We start from the raw sequence: 20,801 nt of genomic DNA, 5'->3' as shown, positions 1-20,801 counted from the left end.
CCGGCGCGCGATGGGGGCGGGGCTTCTCCCGGGGCGGAGCCGAGGAGGGGCGGGCCTGGCTGGAGACCCCGTGAGAGGGACCCGGCGGGACCTGGCGGCTGCACTGCACAGCTGGGCGCGCGAGGCAGACCCAGCCGTACTTGCCGCTCGGCGCGCGGCCCAGCACCTGCTCCCCTCCGCAGGCCTGGGGAGCCGCTGTCATGCGGCTGACACTGCTGTGGGTCCTGGGGTTCCTGGGCGCGGGCAGCCCTCTGCCTTTCCGGCAGCTTCCAGATACAGGTGAGTGTCAGGCCAGGAGTGGTCCAGGGGAGGACTGGAAAGAGGCTCAGGGAAGTCGGGAGGCACTGGTGTTCCGGGGTCGGAAGGAGACCCTGAGAGATCCCAACTAGAACGCGGCCAGCCCTGGTCTGCCGAGGGCCTGACGAATGGGCGATGGGGTGGAGAGAAAAGGAGGGCTATCCTCGGCACGGTCCCCGCGGACTCTTCCAGGCTCCGGTACCCGGCAACCAGGGGCCTGGCGCAGCGTCCTGCCTCTCAAGCTCGTGGGAGAGGGTCGCTGCTCCCCAAGACTGAAGTCTCAGTCCTTTGGGGCCTAGCTGACCGCTTCACCCGGTGCCAGGGTGCCGAATGGACACTCTCATAGGGTTTGGCAGAGAGAATTTTCTCCCGCACCTCCTCCTAGGCCTGAGCAGCCAGATACCCCTCACTCTGGTGCTGATGCCACCAGAAATCTGGCTGAGTTGAAGGGGCTCTGGAGGAGCCAAGAGGGGAGAATTGGCCAGGGAAGAGGCTGGAATACCAACTCCTCCTTGAAACTTTCACTTCCCGCTGCTGTCTTGGGCTAGGGGCCGAGAAGGCGGCGAGGGTGGAGTGTCCGGAGGAGAGAGGGCCATTGTGTGGGGGGGTGAGGGGACATAGGGAGGAAGTGGAGGCTGTTGAGAGCAGAGCGGGTGTGCCTGACTGGGCATGAGGGGTGTTTAGGGAGGGGGGTGTTTGCACTGCTCACCCAGAAATGGGCGTTCCCAGCATCTCCAATGTGAGAAAAGGGGAGGGTGAGTGGACACCCAGCCACAGGGCTTCCCTCAGTCCTCAGAAAGGGCGTTGGGGGGAGGCAGGGAGAAGGAAAGGGTCCCTATGACAACCTGGGATTGGGCAACCGGGAGGAACCACAGGCTGAGCTAGCTGCACTTCCTTCTGTGGGGATTTGTGGATGTGATGGTGGGATGAAGCACACTATTGGAGAGAAGCCCCCTTATCCCCCAGTATTCTCCTTTAAGTCCCAGCATGCAATGCAGGAGTCCTGCAGACAGAGAAGGGCCTTGATGTGCTGGGAACCAGGGGGGTCAGGGCGCACCTGCTGTTGCTGAGTCTCTCAGCACTCTCTTGGGGTATTCTGAGGATGCTGCAGGTGGCACCAAGGAGAAGCAAGCAATTCCAGAGAGGGCCATGAGTGGGACTTTGGAGCCCAAGATCCTTCAGAACAACCTCACACTTAGTCTAGCAGAGATGCTTCAGGTGAGCCTCCCTCTCCCCTCAAATAAAGAAGTACACCCCTTGCCCTAGCTGGATGGCTTAGTTGTTTAAAGCATCATTTTGAAGCACAGAGGTTGTTGATTTGACCCCGGTCAGGGCACATACAGGAACAGATCTATGTTCATATCTCTCTCTCTCTCTCTCTCTCTCTCTCTCTCTCTCCCCCTTCCTCTTTTGCTAAAATCAATAAGTAAAAAAAATTTTTTTAATTAAAAAAAAAGTACACTCCCACCACCGTGCCACCCCACCTATTCAAGTGCTTCAAGACAAAGCTTGGCTGAAAAGTAGGTGAGTGGACCTCAACTGTGGCATGGCCACCCCAGATCTGGCTGCCTCTCCCATTGCACACAAGCAACTGGCTTCATCTCTCTCCGTCTCCCCTCTACACACATCTCTCTGCCTCCGGGACACCAAACCCATCTGTGGCCACTAGGGAATTCCGAAATCAAACTTACCTTTCTGGTTCTATTTGTTGGTTTTCTCAGTGGGGACACTTAGAGAGTCAGGACCTCACCAAACACCCTTCTTCTTACCCCCAATTCTGAAGCTGAGTCAGAGGAAGGGCTGGGGCCTGCACTGGGTCCTCCATGATGCTTCCTCTCTGGACAGGAAGGCGAGAAGGGGTGGCTCAAGATACCTTTCTTGACCTCCCGACACAACCCCCCAGAACAATGCCCCAGGCCAGGCAAGGCTTTCCTGGCCCCTCCCTTGGGACACCCCTGCCCCCCCCCATCAGTGATCTTATCATTGGTGCTCTCCTAAGGGCCTGACATTTTCTGGTTAGGGAGAATAGGAATTTCGGACAGGGCCAGGGAGGTGACCTGCTCTCTGGTACCCACAGACCAACCTGCCTGAGACTTTTTGGATCAAATTGGAATTGGATGGTGAGAGTCATATCCTGGAGCTGCTACAGAATAGGTAATGGTAGTGGTAATAATAATAATGATAACATGGCTAACAACTTATATAGCATGTACTATGTGTTAAGTATTATGTGCTTGAATTCATTTAATCCTTATAACAATCCTATAAGTAGATGCAGTTATGTATTATTATTGTCTTCATTTTCTATGTAAAACAGTCAAGGCACAAAGAGGATAAATAACTTGCCCAAGGTCACACAGCTAGTGTGTAGTGAAAACCAGGTTGGAACCCAGATAGCCTGGCAGAGTCTGTGGCCCAGCCACTCTACTCTGCTGTCTCAGCGGAAAGCAGGAAGGTTGGGGTGTCACCTGGTACCCAGCTACCCCTCTACCACCTTCAGGCCTCAGGCTGGCACTGCACCACCCTGGCAGACATGATACTGCCCCTCCTTTGTCTTCACTCCACAGAGAGCTAGTCCCAGGCCACCCAACCCTGGTGTGGTACCAACCTGATGGCACCCGGGTCGTCAGTGAGGGACACACACTGGTGAGTCGGGCCCCTTTGCACCCTGTTTCTGGCCTGAATGAAGGAGGGAGGGGGCAACTGGAGGGTGTCATTCCTGGAAGGTGTGAAAGGCTGCTGCATATCTTCACCAAAAGGCAGGTCTCCTGGGCTGAAACCCTTGCGAGCTGGCACTATGTTTCTGTGCTATAGGAGAACTGCTGCTACCAGGGAGGAGTGCAGGGCCATGTAGACTCCTGGGCCTCCATCTGCACCTGCTCTGGGCTCAGGTACAAGGAGTGGGGGGAGCCCAAAAAGGTGGAGAATGTGGCAGGACATGATTTAAAAAGTCTGACTTCCTGCATCTTTCCCTAGGGGCTTGGTGATTCTGTCCCCAGAGAAAAGCTATACCCTGGAGCTGAGGCCTGGGGATCTTCCGGGTCCTCCCATTATCTCCCAGATCCACGACCTCCTCCTACCAGGTCACACTTGTGCCCTGAGGTGGCATGAATCAGTGCCCACTCAGGCTCCACCAGAGCACCCCCTGGGACAGCGACACATTCGCCGGGTAAGGGGGAATGGCAGGAGGGCTGGCCTGGGGATGCTCAGAGCTATTTGTGCACAGTAACAACAGCTCCTGCTAATGAAGAGATTTCCATGTGCCAGTACTTTATGAACATTATCTCCTTTACTCTTCCCAACAACCCTGGGAGGTGGGTGATATTGATAGCTCTATTTTAGTAGGAGTGGTTAAGTGACTTGCCCAAGGCCATTCCACTAATAAATGGCATATCCAGGATTTAGATTAGACATAGGTACTAGACTCAGATACCTCATGTCTATGTTTCCATATGCAGAGAGCTCACTTGTACATAGGAAATACATAGTTACCAATTATAAACCAATAAAAACTGAGTTTCCTAATTTGTAAAATAGGGATAATAAAACTACTTACCTTATGGGGTTGCTATGAAGATTAAGTGACTCAATATATATGTAAAATGCTTAGAACTGTGCCTGGCATATGGTAAGTATTTGATGGTGTTGGCTATTATTATTATTTTTTTTAATTTGGAAAAAGTACTGACTTTGGAGCCAGAAAAGCGGGGTTCTACTCCTAGCTTCCTAACCTACTTCTTGGCCACCTTGGGCAAGTACCTGGCCTCTTAGTCTCAGCAGTTCATCTGTAAAAGAGGCTCTTCACTCTCCTCTGTTTGACCACACCAGGTGGGAGTGGACACCTGGTCAGCCCTACATGGCAGTCGGCAGTGGGCAGCCAGTGTTTCTGATGTTCCTTCTTCTTGTCCACAGTGGAGACGGGATGTGGTGACAGAGACCAAGATTATTGAGCTAGTGATTGTAGCTGATCATTCAGAGGTGAGCTTGCTGGCCCCTGCATGTCCTGCCCTGACCCCCTCTTACCTTGCCACCTTTCATGGTCACGTCTCTTAACCCACAGGTCCAGAGGTACCCAGACTTCCAGCACCTGCTGAACCGCACACTGGAAGTGGCCCTCCTTCTGGACACAGTGAGTGTTGGGCTGGGTGGCATCCTTACGGCCCCCTAACTATGAGAACCCCTCTCCTAAGCCCCATTTCTGTTTCAGTTCTTCAGGCCCCTGAATGTGCGTGTGGCGCTAGTGGGCTTGGAGGCTTGGACCCAACAAGACCTGATAGAGATAAGCCAAGACCCGAGTGTCACACTACACAGCTTCCTCCACTGGCGCCAGACCAACTTACTGCCTCGTTTGCCCCACGACAGTGCCCAACTGGTGATGTAAGACCCTCAGGCTCAGTCAGTGGAGCCAGCTCTGCCCTGCTCTGGCCAATTTCACAGCCCAGCTCCCTACCAGAGGCCCTGAAGTTTTGGTCCCCTGGCTTTTGGCCTTGACCTTTGACCCCTCAATTCCACAGAGGTACTTCATTCTCTGGGCCCATGGTGGGCATGGCCATTCAGAACTCCATCTGTTCTCCTGAATTCTCAGGAGGTGTGAACATGGTGAGCTATTTCCAGGTCTTTTCCCCATTCCCAATTAAGTTTCTCTCAACAGTGGTACAATTTATTCACTGAAACCCCCTGCAAAGTTACCCAAACCCAAGTTGTGCGTATATAGAACAGGGATGCATCATGTGGCCTCTGCTGTCAAGGCACCTTCACTGATGTCCAGCTCATCAGTGCGCAGTCTTCACGGAGGAGGTCTTCCATTATGGGGCAGGGGTGGGGGTGGGGCAGCTGAGAACAAAGAACGGAGGTGATCTCCCAGGGCCAAACAGTGAGGAAAGGGGAACAGCTGAGCTAGAAGCCAGGTTCCCTGCCACCCAAGCCTGGAGTCTCCTCCTACTTTAGAAGCAACTAAGGAGGGAGGCAGTACATACTGAGTACCTAAGAGGTCAGGTGAGGAGAGAACAGGAGCAGTTAGGCTGGTACTGGACCTGGGATATCCCTTCTGCACAGGACCACTCCACAAGCATCCTGGGAGTTGCCTCCTCAATAGCCCATGAGTTGGGCCATAGCCTGGGCCTGGACCATGACTCACCTGGGAACAGTTGCCCCTGTCCAGGCCCAGCCCCAGCTAAGAGCTGCATCATGGAGGCCTCCACAGAGTGAGTAACTGCAGGATGTAGAGAGAGAATGGGCAAGGGGCAGGGAGTAGTCTTCAGCCCCAACCTTTCTTACCACCCTTCCCAGCTTTCTGCCAGGGCTGAACTTCAGCAACTGCAGTCGACAGGCCCTGGAGAAGGCCCTCCTAGATGGGATGGGCAGCTGCCTCTTTGAACAGCTGCCCCGCCTGCCCTCCATGGCTACTGTCTGTGGAAATAAGATTGTGGAGCTGAGCAATCAGTACGACTGTGGCTTCCCAGATGTGAGCCCCTCACCCAAAGCCTTGCCCCACTCCTGGTGCCCTCACTCTGGCTGAAGGGCTCTCTCCAAGCCTCCTGAGCCCCTCTCTGGTTCTGAAGGCCCCTCTCATCCCTCTCCCATCTCCCTGTATGCAGGGACAGCACATGCATTGCTGTATTCTAGCTTTCACTTGCTGTGGGCGTCTTTTGGGTTCAGGCTCTGGGAGGAGGGGTTGGAGGTAGGCTCTCAGGCCAGCCTGCTCTGATGCTCATCCCCTCTGCCCTGACCCACAGGACTGCACTGATCCCTGCTGTGATTACTTCACCTGCCAGCTAAGGCCAGGGGCACAGTGTGCATCTGATGGACCCTGTTGTCAAAATTGTCAGGTGGGCACAGATTAGACTAGAGCTCACCTTCCAGGAGCTAGAGTGGAAAGGGTCATTCTGACCCCGGGGCCTGGCTGGATTAGCCCAGCACCCACAGTGATGCTCACTCACCCTCCACAGCTGCGTCCAGCTGGCTGGCTGTGCCGTCCAACGAGAGGTGACTGTGACCTGCCCGAGTTCTGCTCAGGAGACAGTTCCCAGTGCCCTCCCGATGTCAGTCTGGGGGATGGTGAACCATGTGCTGGTGGACAGGCTGTGTGCATGCAAGGGCGTTGTGCTTCCTATGCCCAACAGTGCCAGGCTCTATGGGGACCTGAAGCCCAGCCTGCCACACCACTTTGCCTCCTCACTGCCAATACTCGGGGGGATGCCTTTGGGAGCTGTGGGCGCAGCCCTACTGGTAGTTACATGTCCTGTGAGCCTAGGTAAGTGAGAAAATGGCTCCTCCCCTGGATTTGTGGAAATCTTGACCCCATTCCCACTGACCCTGTGCCTCCTCCCTATCCCAGAGATGCCATTTGCGGGCAGCTCCAGTGCCAGGGGGGCATGGCCCAGCCTCTACTGGGCTCAGCCCGGGGCCTGCACTGGGAGACACTAGAAGCCAATGGGACCCAGCTGAATTGCAGCTGGGTATACCTGGACCTGGGCAACGATGTGGCCCAGCCCCTCCTGACTCTACCTGGCACAGCCTGTGGCCCTGGCCTGGTGAGCAGCCTGGGTGAGCAAGACCAGGTTGGGGGGGGCGGGTATCTGGACCATGGTGAGCAGTGCCCAGGTCTCACAGTCCTCCAGTATAAAAGGCACAGACTCTCAGGGGAATTCAGATTCTTGTGATTGAGCAAAATCCTGTCATCCTGTGAGCCTTGGTTTTCCCATCTGTAAAAGCAGGGCGTGGTCTCAGCCATGTTGGCCTCCAGTGCTAATAAGCTCTGTAAGAATATGATTTTTGCTCTTCGTCCCCACTGGCAGGTGTGCATCAACCATCGATGCCAACCTGTGGGTCTCCTGGGAGCACAGGAATGTCGAAGCAAATGCCATGGGCATGGGGTGAGTTGGTATCGGGAGGGTAGAGAGAAGCAAGGAACCTCTAGGGGGGAAAAGGATAATGACCTTTGGAAACAGACATACCTGGTTCTAATCCCTGCTTTACCATGGCCTCGCTCAATGATCTGAGGAGGTTATTAACCTCTCTGAGCTCAGTGTCCTCATCTGTCCAATGGGCATAATAATAGTACCTGCTTCCTGAGTTACAGGAGATGAGTATGAAAGCTCCTAGCCCGGTGTCCAGCATATAGAACACATTCAAAGTGGTTGTTCGATCTAATTTCCTCAGCATGAATAGACTCCCTAGAGCAGTGCTCCCCAACCCCCGGGCCGCGGACTGGTACCGGTCCATGGGCCATTTGGTACCGGTCCGCAGAGAAAGAATAAGTAACTTACATTATTTCCGTTTTATTTATATTTAAGTCTGAACGATGTTTTATTTTTTTTTAAATGACCATATTCCCTCTGTTACATCTGTCTAAGACTCACTCTTGACGCTTGTCTCGGTCACGTAATACATTTATCCATCCCACCCTAAGGCTGGTCTGTGAAAATATTTTCTGACATTAAACCAGTCCTTGGCCCAAAAAAAGGTTGGGGACCACTGCCCTAGAGCACTGGTCCTCTGCACACCTTCACCCCCAGCACAACTGCCAGTGTGGCTATCTGAGATCTTATAAAGGTGGGGACAGGAAAACAGCCCGAGAGCACACAGCCCCTCATTGTTCAACCTGTACCTCCTAGGTCTGCGACAGCAATAGGCACTGTCACTGTGAGGAGGGCTGGGCACCCCCTGACTGCAGCGCCCGGATCAGCGGTAGCATGACCTGGGGACAGGGGCAGCTGGGAGGGCAAAATGGCTTATCATTTACCCCAGTCTTTTTCCTACCCCTTCACTGCTGGTTCCCTGACTCTCTCTGACCCCTGGTCCCCTCACTTTCCTTGAGCACTTGACTTCACTCCCTGCCCCCTGCCCCTTCCTGGGTATGAAGTTCTCAGCCCTGCCCACCTTCCAACCTGCCTCCACCATGCAGCCTCCAGTTCCCTGACCACAGGGCTGCCCCTCAGCCTCCTGTTGTTGCTGATCCTGGTACTGCTTGGTGCCAGCTACTGGCACCGTGCCCGCCTGCACCAGCGACTTTGCCAGATCAAGGGACACAGCTGCCAATATAGGTACCAGCCTCCCTGTCTTGAGGACATAGCCTAGAGCCCTGTCCCCACTGCCTTTGCAGCCCCTGCCACCTGGCTCTGACCTCAAGCCCCTTGGGACACACCCTACACACCTCCCTTCCCTCCATGTGCCCTGGAACTCTTCACCTCACATGTAGACCCACAGACCTGAGTGGGCAAGCTGGGATGCAGGGTCACTTCCCCCCAGGAGCTGCTGTACTGGGGAGGTGGGACCCTCAGGCTGATCAGCTTCCCCTCCCTACCCGATTGGGCCTAAGCCCTATACACATTTCTCTCCAAGAGGTTGCAAAGGGTTAACTCTACTCAAGGGTGGCTTAAAGGTGGAGAACAGAGTCTGAGGCTTCGTCCTCTCCCTCCTTGACTTCCTCCATGCTCAGGGCAGCCCAGCCTGGTCCCCCAGAATGCCCAGGACCCCCACAGAGAGCCCTGCTGATGCCAGCTACTAAGGTGGGTCCTGGATGCCAGAGGAGAGAGGGCCCCATCTTGGTTGGACATCCAGCTTGAGCCCTGGGGTGGGGGTATCTAAGGCTCTAGACTCAGAGAAAGACTCACATTGCCCAAGAGTCAAAGGAATCAGGGCCAGTCCCCACTTCTCCCCATTGCAGTCTGAGAAACAAAAGCCTGGAGTAGGGAGGGGCAGTCACCTAGAGAAGAGTCTCCTGAGTTCTTTGAGATGGCCAAGTTGGTGGCTTTGAGAAGCAGCCGACCTCTGCTTCCAGCAGTGGCCCCTGGAAGGAAAAGGAGGGTGGGACCCAGGATGACCTTCAGTGTGCAAAGGATCTGTTGAGGCCCAGTTCACCATGTGTAGAGGGCTGGTGAGTGCCCCTGCCCTGAGCCCTCTGGATCTGATTATAGTAGTATGTGTGTGGAGGTGGTCTCCACGCCCACTCCACCACTTGTCACCCCTTCTGCATGCAACTGAATAACAGTGTGCACATGGCCCCTGGGGTCTTGCCTGCCCCTCCCTAGGCACTAACCCCTCTCTGCCCACATCTGTCTCTGCTCCTTCCCCCTACCCCACTGTGCCTGTCTACTTCTCCTGCTCTCTCAGCAGCCCAGTGCTCTTGGCTTACCGGCTCCCCCTTCCAGGCCACTGCCTCCTGACCCTGTGTCCAAGAGACTCCAGGTAAATCTGAGCCAGGCCCTGCCCTCGCCCAGGGCAGGTGGGAGGCATGGTACCCAACTGCATTTCTCATCCCTGTTCCTTGCCAGTGGTGCTCTTCATTAGGGGACCAGGGTGCCCATCAGCCTTCAGACACTCTGAGCCCCAGAAGCAGCAAAGGGTGAGCCTCCTGCCTTGGTTTCTACCACCATCTGGTGGTCATTGGCGGGGCTGCAGTGGGCCAGGAACAGCACGGTGACCCATACATACCTTCTTCTCCTGGACATCTGCTGGCATGCACCCAAGCCCTATGTGCATGTCCCCATTCTCCTGCCCTCTGGCTGATTTTGCATGTTGACTTGAGCCCTTTGGGAGAACCTCAGCATGCCCACTGCCCCTCACTGTGCTCTCACAGCCACTGCCCCTCTCTCTGTTCAGGCTGAGCTGGCTGGCCGACCCAATCCCCCCACCCGCCCTCTGCCCGCTGACCCGGTGGTGAGGCACCAGAAGGTAACAGTGAGGGGAGAAAAGGTCACAGCCTCTTCCACCACCCAGGGCTGTGATGGTGGTGATTCTGGTGAGATGCCCCCTCTGTGCTCGAGGGTACATACCCCAGTGGCATTTCTAAAGGTGACAGGTTTGCTTGGAAACAAAGGTGATCTCTGGTGCTTCCCCCCCCCCCAGCTGGTGTTCTCCAGCACCAATACATTGGGGGGTGGTCAAAATGACACACCCTCCCAAGTCGGCATTCTGCCTTCTGTCTCTCTCAGTCTCAGGGGCCTGCCAAGCCCCCACCACCGAGGAAGCCACTGCCTGCTGACCCCCAGGGTCGGTACCCTTCAAGTGACCTGCCTGTTCCAGGAACTGGAATCCCTCCCTTAGTGGTACCCTCCAGGTGAGCAAGGAGGGGAAGCTGAGGGTGGGTGGGTGCGGAGTCTGGGAAAATAGGACTTCTGAACTTTTTTCTCTTCTTCTGGCTCCCCAGGCCTGCACCACCTCCCCCGGCAGTGTCCTCCCTCTACCTCTGACCTCTGCTGAAGTTTCTCCTGCCTTCAGCCCAACTTAGGAGTTAAAGAATCATGGGCCAATCCCCTGGAGTATCCCCAAACACACATCCCAAGGTGATGGAAGGGGCCAGACCCTGGACACCGCAGAGTAGGCGTCTTAAAGCACTTGAGCTGTCGCGAGCACACCCTGGGGACGCACTCATACAATTGCAGCTGGGGGTTAGGGAGAACTGGGAGATGGACCTGCGTGAGGGAGGAGCGCATAGCCTGCCTCTGCTAGTTGTAATAAACGGAAGATTTTGTGAGCGTTATCTCGGCGTTTGTCAGCTCGGGGAAGGCCGGACCACCCTGGCTGCCCTTCGTCTGGCCGCCAGGAGACGCTGCCGCCTCAGATGAAGACAGGAAAGGGAGAATGAAAGTCCCAGGCCGAAGTAGCCTGTGTTCCCCCGGATGCTCACGGCTTATTTCTGCCCAACCTAGGGATGACTGGGCAGTCCAGTACCAAATAGAGTTGTACGCCCTTTGCCATCCCGAGTCACAAGCCCTTGCCCCCAACGCCTAGGGGTGACCATCGGACAAACAAGCCCAGCTGTTGTACCTGCCGTCCCCACCCACTGACTGGTAGCTGGGAAAAGTGGATCTGGCTGGTGTTCTCAGAGCCCCAAAGCTGGGGCGGAGCCGGGCAGTGGCTCCCACGATCCCAAGGCCACGCACCTGCCTCGTACCCCGCCCCCACCTGAGGGCTCGGGAACAAAGGTGCTTTGTACAAGCCGCAACAACCTTATTACTTCGTCTCTAGGACTGGGGCTGCGTGGGCCCCCAGCCGAGAATGGAGGTGGGGCGGGGAGAGGGACAGGCGCCAACTCTAAGGTGGTCATTGAGCTCACCATTGAAAGCGGAGGCGGGAGCGGGCAGGAGGAGATTTGTCCCTTCCCTATCCCTAGATAAGAAAACAGGGCAATGCGCTAAAATGGCTGGACAGGTTTCCTGGGTCCTTGCCCAGGCCTCACTTTACTCTTTCTGAGAGCAAAGGGCGTGCGCTCCTATTTAAATCTTCCAAAACTCCTTTTTTTTTTCTTTTCATTGAATTTATTGGAGTGACACTGGCTAACATACAGGTTTCAGGTGCACAATTCTACAAGTCGTTGTACATTGTATTGTGTGTTCACCACCCCAAGTCGTCTCTGCCCATCAGTATTTAAATCTTCCAAACTTCTAATAACGCTTTCTACCTTGTACTAATGCAGACACAAAAAATACAACCTCCTTTAATAACCATCAGGAATAGTGGAATATTCCCCTTCCGCCCCCTCGCAATTCCGGCCAGCTTCGGTAGGAACCTTGTAGGTAACCTGGCCTTGGTAACCGGATCATAGGGGGTTAACAGGAGTTGGCGCTGAGTGGAGAGGCGGAGACGCCCTCCCATTGGTGAGAAGTTATCCAGGGGCGTGGCCTGTGAGTCTCCGCACCCCACCCCCTTTCCCGCACCCCCTCTTCTCCACTTTGTACCTTTCTCGCGGCGACGGCGAGTGGGCCGGGCCGAACCACACCAGATCGGACCGCGGGGGCGATGCGGCTGCTGCCCCTGCTACGGACTGTCCTCTGGGCCGCACTCCTCGGCTCCTTTCTGCAAGGGGGCTCTGGCCTCCGTCACGACTTCTATTGGAACTCAAGTAACCCCAGGTAGCCGGACCGAACCCGGCCAGCGACCAACGGGGCCTGTGCGCTCCCGGGCTGGGCGCGCGTCCCTCCGACTTTCACTCTGTGCGCAGCGCCGCCTGCACCGGGCCGCGCGCTGGGGCTCCTTTGTTTGAGTCGGCGGGGGAAGGGGGAGGGGCGAGGCGTGCCCCGAGTCTCCCCGGACCCGCACGTGTTGGGGGACGCACAGAGGATCCGAGCTCCAAGAACCGTAGATCGATTCTTAGAGCTGGGAGCTGAGGGACCTTGGTCTGCACTCTTGAGCCCCGCCCCCCTCTCTTCTCTTCTGGTGACCCCCAGCCTCCCTCCAGCCTGAGCTGGAGCGGGTGGACTGAGAGCAAGGAAGGGGGCTTTACTCTTGTGAAAGAGAGTGGGTTCCTCTCCTGCTCACTTGGCCTCCCCTCTGGCGCTTACTTTGTTTCCTGATCACTCACTTGGCATCTCTGTTTTTCATCTCCGTCATTTATCGTCCTTTTATTTCTCTCACTCCAGTCTCGGCCCTGCCCTTCCAGCTGAATCATCGTTGGGCAAGTTGTTTGACCTCCCTGTTTCCATCCTCCTTCCCAATTCCTTCTGCCTCTATCTGCTTTCTTCGTCTGTTTTTCTTTCTGATTTTCTACTTGAGACAATCTGTGACTGTGCATTTATTCACTCACTAACATTTATTATGTGCATACTGTGTACCGGAATCTGTACTAGGGTGCTGGGGATTAGAGATGTGAAGACATAGACAGCCCTCTGGGAGCCCAAAGAACCCCCGGGAGGGCAAGTCACGGGATAGGTCATTGCAATACTAATACAGTGTAAGAGCGATTGTTGTCTTCTAACTCAGAATTCCTCTCTCTCTGTTCCAGACCAGTGCCTCTGCATCACTTAGAGGACTTGCTAAAAATTCAGGTTAGGTTACTAGCCCTCAACTCTGAGATTTCTGGTTCATTCATTCTATCCACAAATATTTATTGAGATCTGTCCTTGTGCAGGACACTTTTCCAGGCACTAAGTATGCAGTGGAAGAAAACATGCAAAGGCCTGGCTTGTATTCTAGTAGGTCTGAGCTGGGCCCAGTAATCTGCATTTCTAATCAGAACTGGTGGTCCTTGGACCACCTGCTGAGGGACAGTTGGAGGCCTTTCCTAAGTCAAGCTGGGTTGTATGTGTGGTGGGGAGAGGGCAAGTGGTTCCTGCTGTATTTGATCCTGTGGGGAAGCAGTCTGTCCCAGTCCTTCTCACCTGTACTGGTTCACCCAGGTGGCTCCCAAGAGGTAGGGGAGTCCTAAGGAAGTTAAAGGTTGGGTGATATGTGGAGGGGGCTCCCCTCCTTGTCTGGCACTTCCTTACCTTGGCAAAAAAAAAAAAAAAAAAGGGAGACATCCACCATGCACTCCCTCATGGGCATTCTTTTCAGCATTGGATTGAGGTCTAACAGGTAGTCTCCCTTTCTGTGCATCTTTTAAGGAGTACTGTTCCCAGGCTCCATCTCTGCGTCTGTGACTGCCCTGTGGGCCAAGATCTCTGCCCCTTGTCTCTGCTCCCGCTCCTTCACAGCAGCCATCCACTTGACATTTACCCAACACAGGTGTGTGCCAGGCCCTGGTTGGGCACTGGGGCTAGAGAGATAGATGGCAGCTCCAACACAAAAAGCAGGGTGTGGTGAGCGGCTCTCTTACATTTGAACCTCACGGCTATGGGCATTTCAGTCCCCTAACCTCTCTGAAGCTATGAATCTGTTGCCTCATCCATTTCTTGCTCTCTTTGTCTCTCAACAGTTGTCAGTCTGGAGAACTCAGGCCTTGCTGAGCTGCTCCCTCTTCAGAGGGTGGGGGAGAGGCTGGCAGAGACCCTCAGGAAGGGGTATCTCTGGCCCTTGTGTCCCAAGTGTGTCCTGCCATGACCCCCTCAGCCCACATCTACCTTGTGCCTGCAGGCTGCTTCGAGGAGACGCTGTGGTGGAGCTGGGCCTCAACGACTACCTAGACATCTTCTGCCCACACTATGAGGGTCCAGGGCCCCCCGAGGGCCCTGAGACATTTGCTTTATACATGGTGGATTGGTCGGGCTATGAGGCCTGCCAGGCACAGGGGGCAGGTGCCTTCAAGCGCTGGGAGTGCTCCCTCCCCTTCACTCCCTTTGGTCCTGTTAAATTCTCAGAGAAGATTCAGCGCTTCACGCCCTTCTCCCTTGGCTTCGAGTTTTTGCCTGGAGAGACCTACTACTATATCTGTGAGTGAGGGGAGGGCACATTGGCCACCTCTGGGGGAGGTGGGGAGAGGAATGGGGTGCCTGACTTTGCCATCCAAGGCAGAGAATTTGAAATGAAAGGGAAGGATGGGACTGGGAATGAAGGCCAAACCTGGGAGGGGAGAGGGGCCCTGAGTCCACCTGAGGAGGGGGCATCTAGAGTAAGTCTATAGAGAGGAGGAAAAGGAGCTAGGAAAGGGGATGAGGAGGGGCCATGGCTGGGGCCTGGCACCGGGAAGGGGCCCATAAGGAAGGAAAAGCTTTCCAGGGAACTAGAGAGAAGAGAAGTTGGGAGGGTCTGAAACAGAGTCCGCAAACCAGCCTGTGCTAACTTTTTCCTCCCACCACCCAGCGGTACCAACTCCCGGGAGTCCTGGTCAGTGCTTGAGGCTCCAGGTGTCTGTCTGCTGCAAGGAGAGCAGTAAGTGGGTTGGGGCAGAGGGAGCAACCCTTCTAGCTAGGGACCTTTCTTGGGAATGAGGGAAGGCAGGGGGAGAACCTGGGAGCATCAGACTCAGAGGGGCCTAGGCAAGGGGGCGGGCTGTAAGCTATGGCCTCTTTTCCCCTATTGAGTCTGTGGGAGCTTCCACTGCAGCTTGTGTGTTGGGCCAACAGAAAGGCATCTCCAGGGGCAAGATCCTTAAAGGCTGTAACTGCACTGGTGGCTATATTGGCAATGTGGAGGAGACTTAGAAGTTGGAGTTTAGAGAGGACAGGGTGGTAAATTATGGGAAGGAAGTGGCTGATCTGAGAGACCCTGGAGAACAGATGGGAGTGAACAGCTAATGGGGAGAGCAAAATGAGGCTGCTGGAATGGAGAACATTGGTGCTACCCCTCCCCCTCACAGAGTCTGAGTCAGCTCATCCTGTTGGAAGCCCTGGAGAGAGTGGCACATCAGGGTGGCAAGGTGGGGGCACTCCTAGCCCCCTCTGTCTCTTGCTGCTGCTGCTGCTCCCAATTCTGCGTCTCCTGCGAGTTCTCTGAGCCAAGCGGATCCTTCCTGCCACACCAGGAGCCAGAGCCCTCCAAAGACTCTCTGGAGCAGGAGCCCCGCCACCTGAGCTGGGAGTGTCAAGCTAGACAAACAAGGTGAAGAAATGATGAAGGAAGTCAGAGGGTCTGAGGTGACCTTTGCAGGTGCTGGCCCCCTCATCTCAGGCTGAAGAGGAACTTCGGGGGGCTGCAGACAGCCCCGAGCATCTGAAGCTAAGGCAAGATAAACACAGGGTCTCCAAGATTTGATGGTCTTATCCCATTTCCCAGAAAGACTGGAAGTTGGTGGGATTAAATCCTTGAGCCTGCTGGGGGTCAAGGCTGAAGACCTGGGGCAGGAGGATTGTGGGACCAGGGCAAGGAAGCAGCCTAGGCTTGCCATCTGTGCCCAGTGTCCTGTGGGCCCCTTCCCTGGGGCAGCTCCTTTCTCTCCCAGGGGGTCACTTGTCTTCTGTGAAGACAGACTTGCCATGAGGCTGAATTTCATATCAATTTGTATTTTTATAAGTGTCTGGACCAAACCCTAATAAACCACCCATCTTTTTTGTTGCTTTCAACCTGCTGCCCTCTGGCTCCTTCCCTGATACCAGGACTCCCTGCAGCCTCTGCTCTTGGTTTGGCTTGGCCTGACCTCCATGCCAGCTGTGCCCAGACCATCTATGCCAGACCTCAGTGGACACCTTCTGGGCAGTGTGGAGTGGGTGCCAGCAGCAGCTGTGGAGCTTGGCACCCTCTCCCACCTCCCTAGCTGGCTTCCTGTGCTGAGGAGGGGGCAGATGCTCCTGACAGCTCACCCACTTGGGGCACTGCCCAAACTATGGTAGCACCAGACAGGACTACTACAAAGAGCACTTGCCCTGGCTGGGTGGTTCAGTGGATAGAGCATCATCTGGTGTGCTGAGGTTGCAGATTCAACCCCTGGTCAGAGCACTTAAGAGACGCAACCAATGAGTGCACAACTAAATGGAACAAGAAGTTGGTGCCTCTCTCCCTACCCCCCCCCCCCAAATCAATGGGAAAATTAAAATAAAAGAAAGCAAGCAAGCACCAGGACGCCAGGGTTCCTGACAGCTGGGCATCTCAACCCCTCCCAAAGGCAATCTGGGTGGTGCCTGGTCTAGAACTGGGAAGGTGGGGTCAGATCAAAGCCTCCTTCCCCAGCGGCCTCTTTGTTCCTTGCTTTTATAAGGAGGGAGGGGGTGGGCGAAGGAGGAAGGGCCCCCTTTGCTCTTAGCCCCACGCTGTTGCTCCCCCCATCTCTAGCAGACAAGGCTGTGATCCCCTCAAGCCTAGCCGAGGCCCTATTTCTGAATGATCCCCTGGATGGAGCAGGGGAATGGGCTCTACCACCCCAGTGCCCGGCAGCCTCCACGGGCACAGTGCCGGCCCGCCTGGCACGCAGCCCGCGATCAATAGGTGGATGTTGTGCTGATTAGCTCCGCGGCTGCGGCAGTGAGAGGTAGCGTGTGAACCCGCGGGGTTCGGGGGTGGGAGCTGAGTGGGGAACGGAGACTGACGGATGGAAATGCTGGGGATTGAGAACCTTTCCCCAACCTCTTGCGCACCTAGGTCAGACCCTGGTCCCTCTGGTTAATTAATTCCATTGCCTGGGATGAAGGACTGCAGCGCAGGCAGAGAAGACATGAGTCGACCCCCTCCCCCGTTTGAGGCCACTTTCAGAAAATGCCGCCTGTAGGTATGCGCGCCTGCACGTGGGTGTCAGGGCTCTCAACCAAAACGATCTTTAGCCGGTGAAGGGGAGGGGCTGGAGTGCGGAGGTAATCTGAACTGAAGAAAAAGATAGTGGCTTGGCCTTCTGGTCCTGGGTTCGAGTTCCATCTCTACTGTTATCCAGAATGTATGTCTATATGTAGTCGTGGAATCCGACTCTACTGCTGCCTCCACCCCTCTCGGTGAAACCATAGGCGGGGCAGGCCGTGGGTACCTGGTTAGTAGCCCCTACTCTGCATTGAGAACTGTGGGGACTCTCAATCTGCTCCCAATAGACCAAGTCAGGTGCGCTCACTCCGGAATCAGGCCGGCACCCAGGTCCGCGGCAGATAACGCCAGTGAGAACGAGACCCGGGCCCTGCCGGCTTTGCCCACGCTCCTACACACAGCCCCCCTCTCCGTCGCAGTCTTGACACAGACACACGCCTCCGCCGGCAGCCCATCTCCCTGCAGGTTTGAGGGCAGACACCTGGGCAGCCGCGCACTGGTGTGTGTGGTGGGGGCAGCAAATTCAGGCCAGTGGCCGCAGGCCTCAAGCAGCCCAGCCCTCCCTGCTCTCACTTTCCGCGCAGCCTGGGCCCTGATTCAGTCCGTGGGCATTTCCCCATGGAAAGCGAGAGCCAAGTCTGCTTCTGGGGCCCAGGCGGGCTGAAGGCGCTGGGCGGTCTTCCCGTACAAGGCCCTGCCTACCCACGAGAAGTCCTCCAGGCGTGTTCCGGGGCGCGGTTCCAAGAGGCTTGGGCAGGTCTGCAAGTTTTGGGGCGTCACCGATCTCCCCTAAACTCAGCGGCGCTAGACGGCCAAGGGTGGGGCCCTCAATTTGCCAGGCCTGCCCTAGTCTCTCCCAAACAGATGCGAAAATTCCCCTCGTCTTGGCCTCAATCTATTTCTCTGTCCCAAGATCCTGAGAGACCGAGTCTGTTACCGGATCCTGCTCCACACTTTCCGGGCTTGCAAATCTCCCTCTTTTCCTAAAGGCTTAAACCCTGAAGTTTTGGTCTTTTTGTGACCCGTCCCTTTTTTCTGCACTTTTATGAATTCCTTCCTTTCTGTATTCAATCATTCAACAAATTGTGAACTCCCAGCACTCTCTTTTTTCAGTCGGCCACCTTGGCGGCGGTCGTCGGGGGATCCCAAGCGGTGACGCAGCTGGAGAGGGGTACTCTGGCTTCTAAATAGCCAATAGAATTCGGTAGCCTAGGCCGTGAGGTCATCAGAGGTGATGCTCATTGGTTCAGGCCTGGACGTGGGAGAGGTCCCCATAGCAACCGATAGTGCGTCCAAGAGTAACCTGGAAAGTGGCTAGTGTTTGAGCTTCAGTCGCTGCTAAGATAGTGCTTGGGCTGGGGGCGGGGAGGCTGGGGTGGAGCTCAGCTTCCCAAGTCCCGCAACTCTTATCTTCCTTGACAGTCAGTGCCACCTAACTCAGGAAGGTTAAGAGGGGAGTACTGGTAACAGCGTTGCAGTCCTGGGTACAGAGCTGCTGCCACCTGGAATGTTAATTCTGAGATCCTTGTGTTCATCTGCATATCATCTGCGTCTCATTTGTATTCTCTTCATTTAAGGTCAAATTGGGCAGATCTCTCCATGTCCCCAGCCCAGTTGCTGTCTAGCGCTGTCCTTGTCTGTATGCTGAATCTATGCCTTAGTGTAATCTTTCAGTTGTCCATTTCCTTATCACACCCCTCTCCGGAACCTCAGCGTCTTTTGAAGTGGAAAGGGGCATAGCCTAGCTAAAGGAGAAAGGACAAGAAGTCTGACTACCCTCTGAATGTTTGGTGACAGATGGAGAGGCCTGGTCTGTACTGCCTAGAGTCTAAATTGGCAAAGCAAATGGTGGAGGGAGGTGCCCGACTGGGTTAAGGATCTCCAGGGCCAAATCATGTACACACCTAGCAGGGTGCTGGAACAGAGGATGTCTGCTTTCAGCCAGGGCAGACCTGCCCTCTGGTTTGGTGCCAGGGCAGCTTCCTTCCTCCAATTAAACCCTAATGAGGTGTCATTAACCCTTACCTTGCCTGCCAGCCCTTATGTGGAACTCAAATTCATGGTCTCACTCTGATTAAAGATGGAGAAAGAAGCTGAGAGGTAGTAAGATCAGGGAACTAAGAGACAAGAAGGTGGGGCCAGAGACATCAGTAGCATGCACTCAGTATCCTCTATGTGCTTCAGAAGGGTTCTTGGGGAGGAGGATCCCACTGTCTGGATGCATTTATTCTTCTGTTCATCAATTCAACAACTATTTATTAAGCACCTCACCTACTTCTACTAACTAAACACCAAGCTGCATGCTAGACTCTGAGGACAGCAGTTGTGCAAGACAAGATCCCTTCCCTTAAGAAATCTTCAGATTACTCAAGAAGACAAACTGGCCAACAAATAATCATAACGCCAAGTGCAAATCTATTACAGAGCTATGTACAGAGTGCTAAGGGAACACAGGGAAATAGGCTATCAGAGAAGGCTTGGGTTTTGAAGGACAAAGTTTATGGTAGGGAGGGGATGTGTGTTTGACTCAGTGTAGGTCCATGCTTAGCTATTTTCAGGACTGCTGGTGTCTGTCCTCCTAGAGCTGTATGTTTTGCATCTGTGCATATGTGTGTATGTCTTTGTGTTGTCGGGATTTCTCTGTCTGTAACCCCCTCTTCTGAACACACGTTGTGGTTTTATTACAGATCAATGTTTGCTGTGAAGCTCTTGCACAGATTAGCCTGAACCTGCCCAGCCCAAGGGAGGGGAAGTGGAGAACCAATGTTGGCTCTTTGGAAAGGGGTGGGCAGGCACCATTTTCACACCTGAGGGCCCAGACCCTTGGCTCTCCAAATGGCAGCAGACTGGCCAAGAGAGGCAAAGGGGTGGGCCCCAGGCTATGGTAGGGTGTGCCTAGGTTGTAGTCCCTCTGCCCCAGCTCCCCAGAGGAGCCATGGGGGTTACATCCACCAGTCCCCACCAAGATCTCAGGCCCACTCCCCCAGCATGTTCTGTCTGCAGGAGAGGAGCAGGCCAGCTCAGACCTGTCTGCTGTTTTCTCCCGCAGGGAGCGGATCCTTTCCAGGGGACAGGAGAGGGCTGGGGAATGCTGGAGCCTACTGAGAGGCCCCAGGTCCTCCACCCTGGCTCTCTCTGGTTCTCTTCTGCCTGGATTCTCCCCACCCACTCTGGGGTGTCATTTCTCTGGGTTTTGCCCAGAAATAGCCACCTTTGTCAGGGAAGCCCTCGACTGCTATAGGCAAAGAGTGGGGGCTAGAGCTCTGGCAGTGAGGACAGGCATGAAGGGTGAGAGGAAAGGACAAGGAGATCATGATGGTCTCTATACTGAGAGACCTCTACCACAGTGCCCTGTCTCCTTGCAGCCATTTACTAGAAAACTAAATTTTAGTGGCAGGAAAGAGAAGAGGGTCTGTATCAAGGGAGAATTTTAGAAGTTCAGGAAAGGCCCTGAGGTCTGAGGAGAAGGTCAAGGACACTTCCTTCCACAATGTTCAGGATGGAGACCTCCGTTTTTGGCTGTAACTTCCCCTCTCCATGATTTTATCTAATTTTTTCCCACCCATCCCTACTCCCCAAATGCTAGGCCACCTCTCCCCCCTGTGATAACTACTAGAGAAGCTTGGAGATGGGGAGAACACAAGGAAAAAGGAGTCTGGGGGCTAGTCTCGATGGGTGGACAA

General features: G+C 54.9%; 2 protein-coding genes across 11 annotated transcripts; both read left to right on the top strand.

Annotated features, from left to right (window-relative positions):
- The first annotated feature begins 35 nt into the window (after nucleotides 1–35).
- Nucleotides 36–10,780, top strand: ADAM15 (ADAM metallopeptidase domain 15). 10 transcript variants are annotated; one of them, XM_066362311.1, is made up of 23 exons: nucleotides 36–279; nucleotides 1,409–1,515; nucleotides 2,375–2,451; nucleotides 2,865–2,943; nucleotides 3,112–3,188; nucleotides 3,274–3,466; nucleotides 4,210–4,275; nucleotides 4,358–4,426; nucleotides 4,505–4,674; nucleotides 4,812–4,896; nucleotides 5,353–5,501; nucleotides 5,587–5,761; nucleotides 6,033–6,125; nucleotides 6,246–6,550; nucleotides 6,635–6,830; nucleotides 7,095–7,172; nucleotides 7,914–7,986; nucleotides 8,204–8,342; nucleotides 8,738–8,807; nucleotides 9,415–9,486; nucleotides 9,901–9,972; nucleotides 10,233–10,357; nucleotides 10,448–10,780. In XM_066362311.1, the coding sequence occupies exons 1-23, from the start codon at nucleotides 201–203 to the stop codon at nucleotides 10,488–10,490; spliced, it is 2,592 nt and encodes an 863-aa protein (XP_066218408.1). In that variant the 5' UTR covers nucleotides 36–200; the 3' UTR covers nucleotides 10,491–10,780. The 10 variants fall into 10 exon arrangements, with proteins under 10 accessions (XP_066218408.1, XP_066218407.1, XP_066218414.1 ...); XM_066362310.1 differs by having other exon boundaries at nucleotides 9,412–9,486; XM_066362317.1 differs by having other exon boundaries at nucleotides 1,399–1,515; nucleotides 9,412–9,486.
- Nucleotides 10,781–11,979: 1,199 nt separating this feature from the next.
- On the top strand, nucleotides 11,980–15,950 carry EFNA4 (ephrin A4). The gene is made up of 4 exons (XM_066362309.1): nucleotides 11,980–12,152; nucleotides 14,092–14,387; nucleotides 14,758–14,826; nucleotides 15,254–15,950. Exons 1-4 carry the CDS (start codon nucleotides 12,040–12,042, stop codon nucleotides 15,388–15,390), a joined length of 615 nt encoding a protein of 204 aa, XP_066218406.1. The 5' UTR covers nucleotides 11,980–12,039; the 3' UTR covers nucleotides 15,391–15,950.
- Nucleotides 15,951–20,801: the final 4,851 nt, after the last annotated feature.

This window comes from Saccopteryx leptura, chromosome 2 (genome assembly GCF_036850995.1).
Source record: "Saccopteryx leptura isolate mSacLep1 chromosome 2, mSacLep1_pri_phased_curated, whole genome shotgun sequence".
Lineage (NCBI taxonomy): Eukaryota > Metazoa > Chordata > Mammalia > Chiroptera > Emballonuridae > Saccopteryx > Saccopteryx leptura.
The sequence above is the reverse complement of the archived record's forward strand: the minus strand, read 5'-3'. Positions and strand labels throughout refer to the sequence as shown.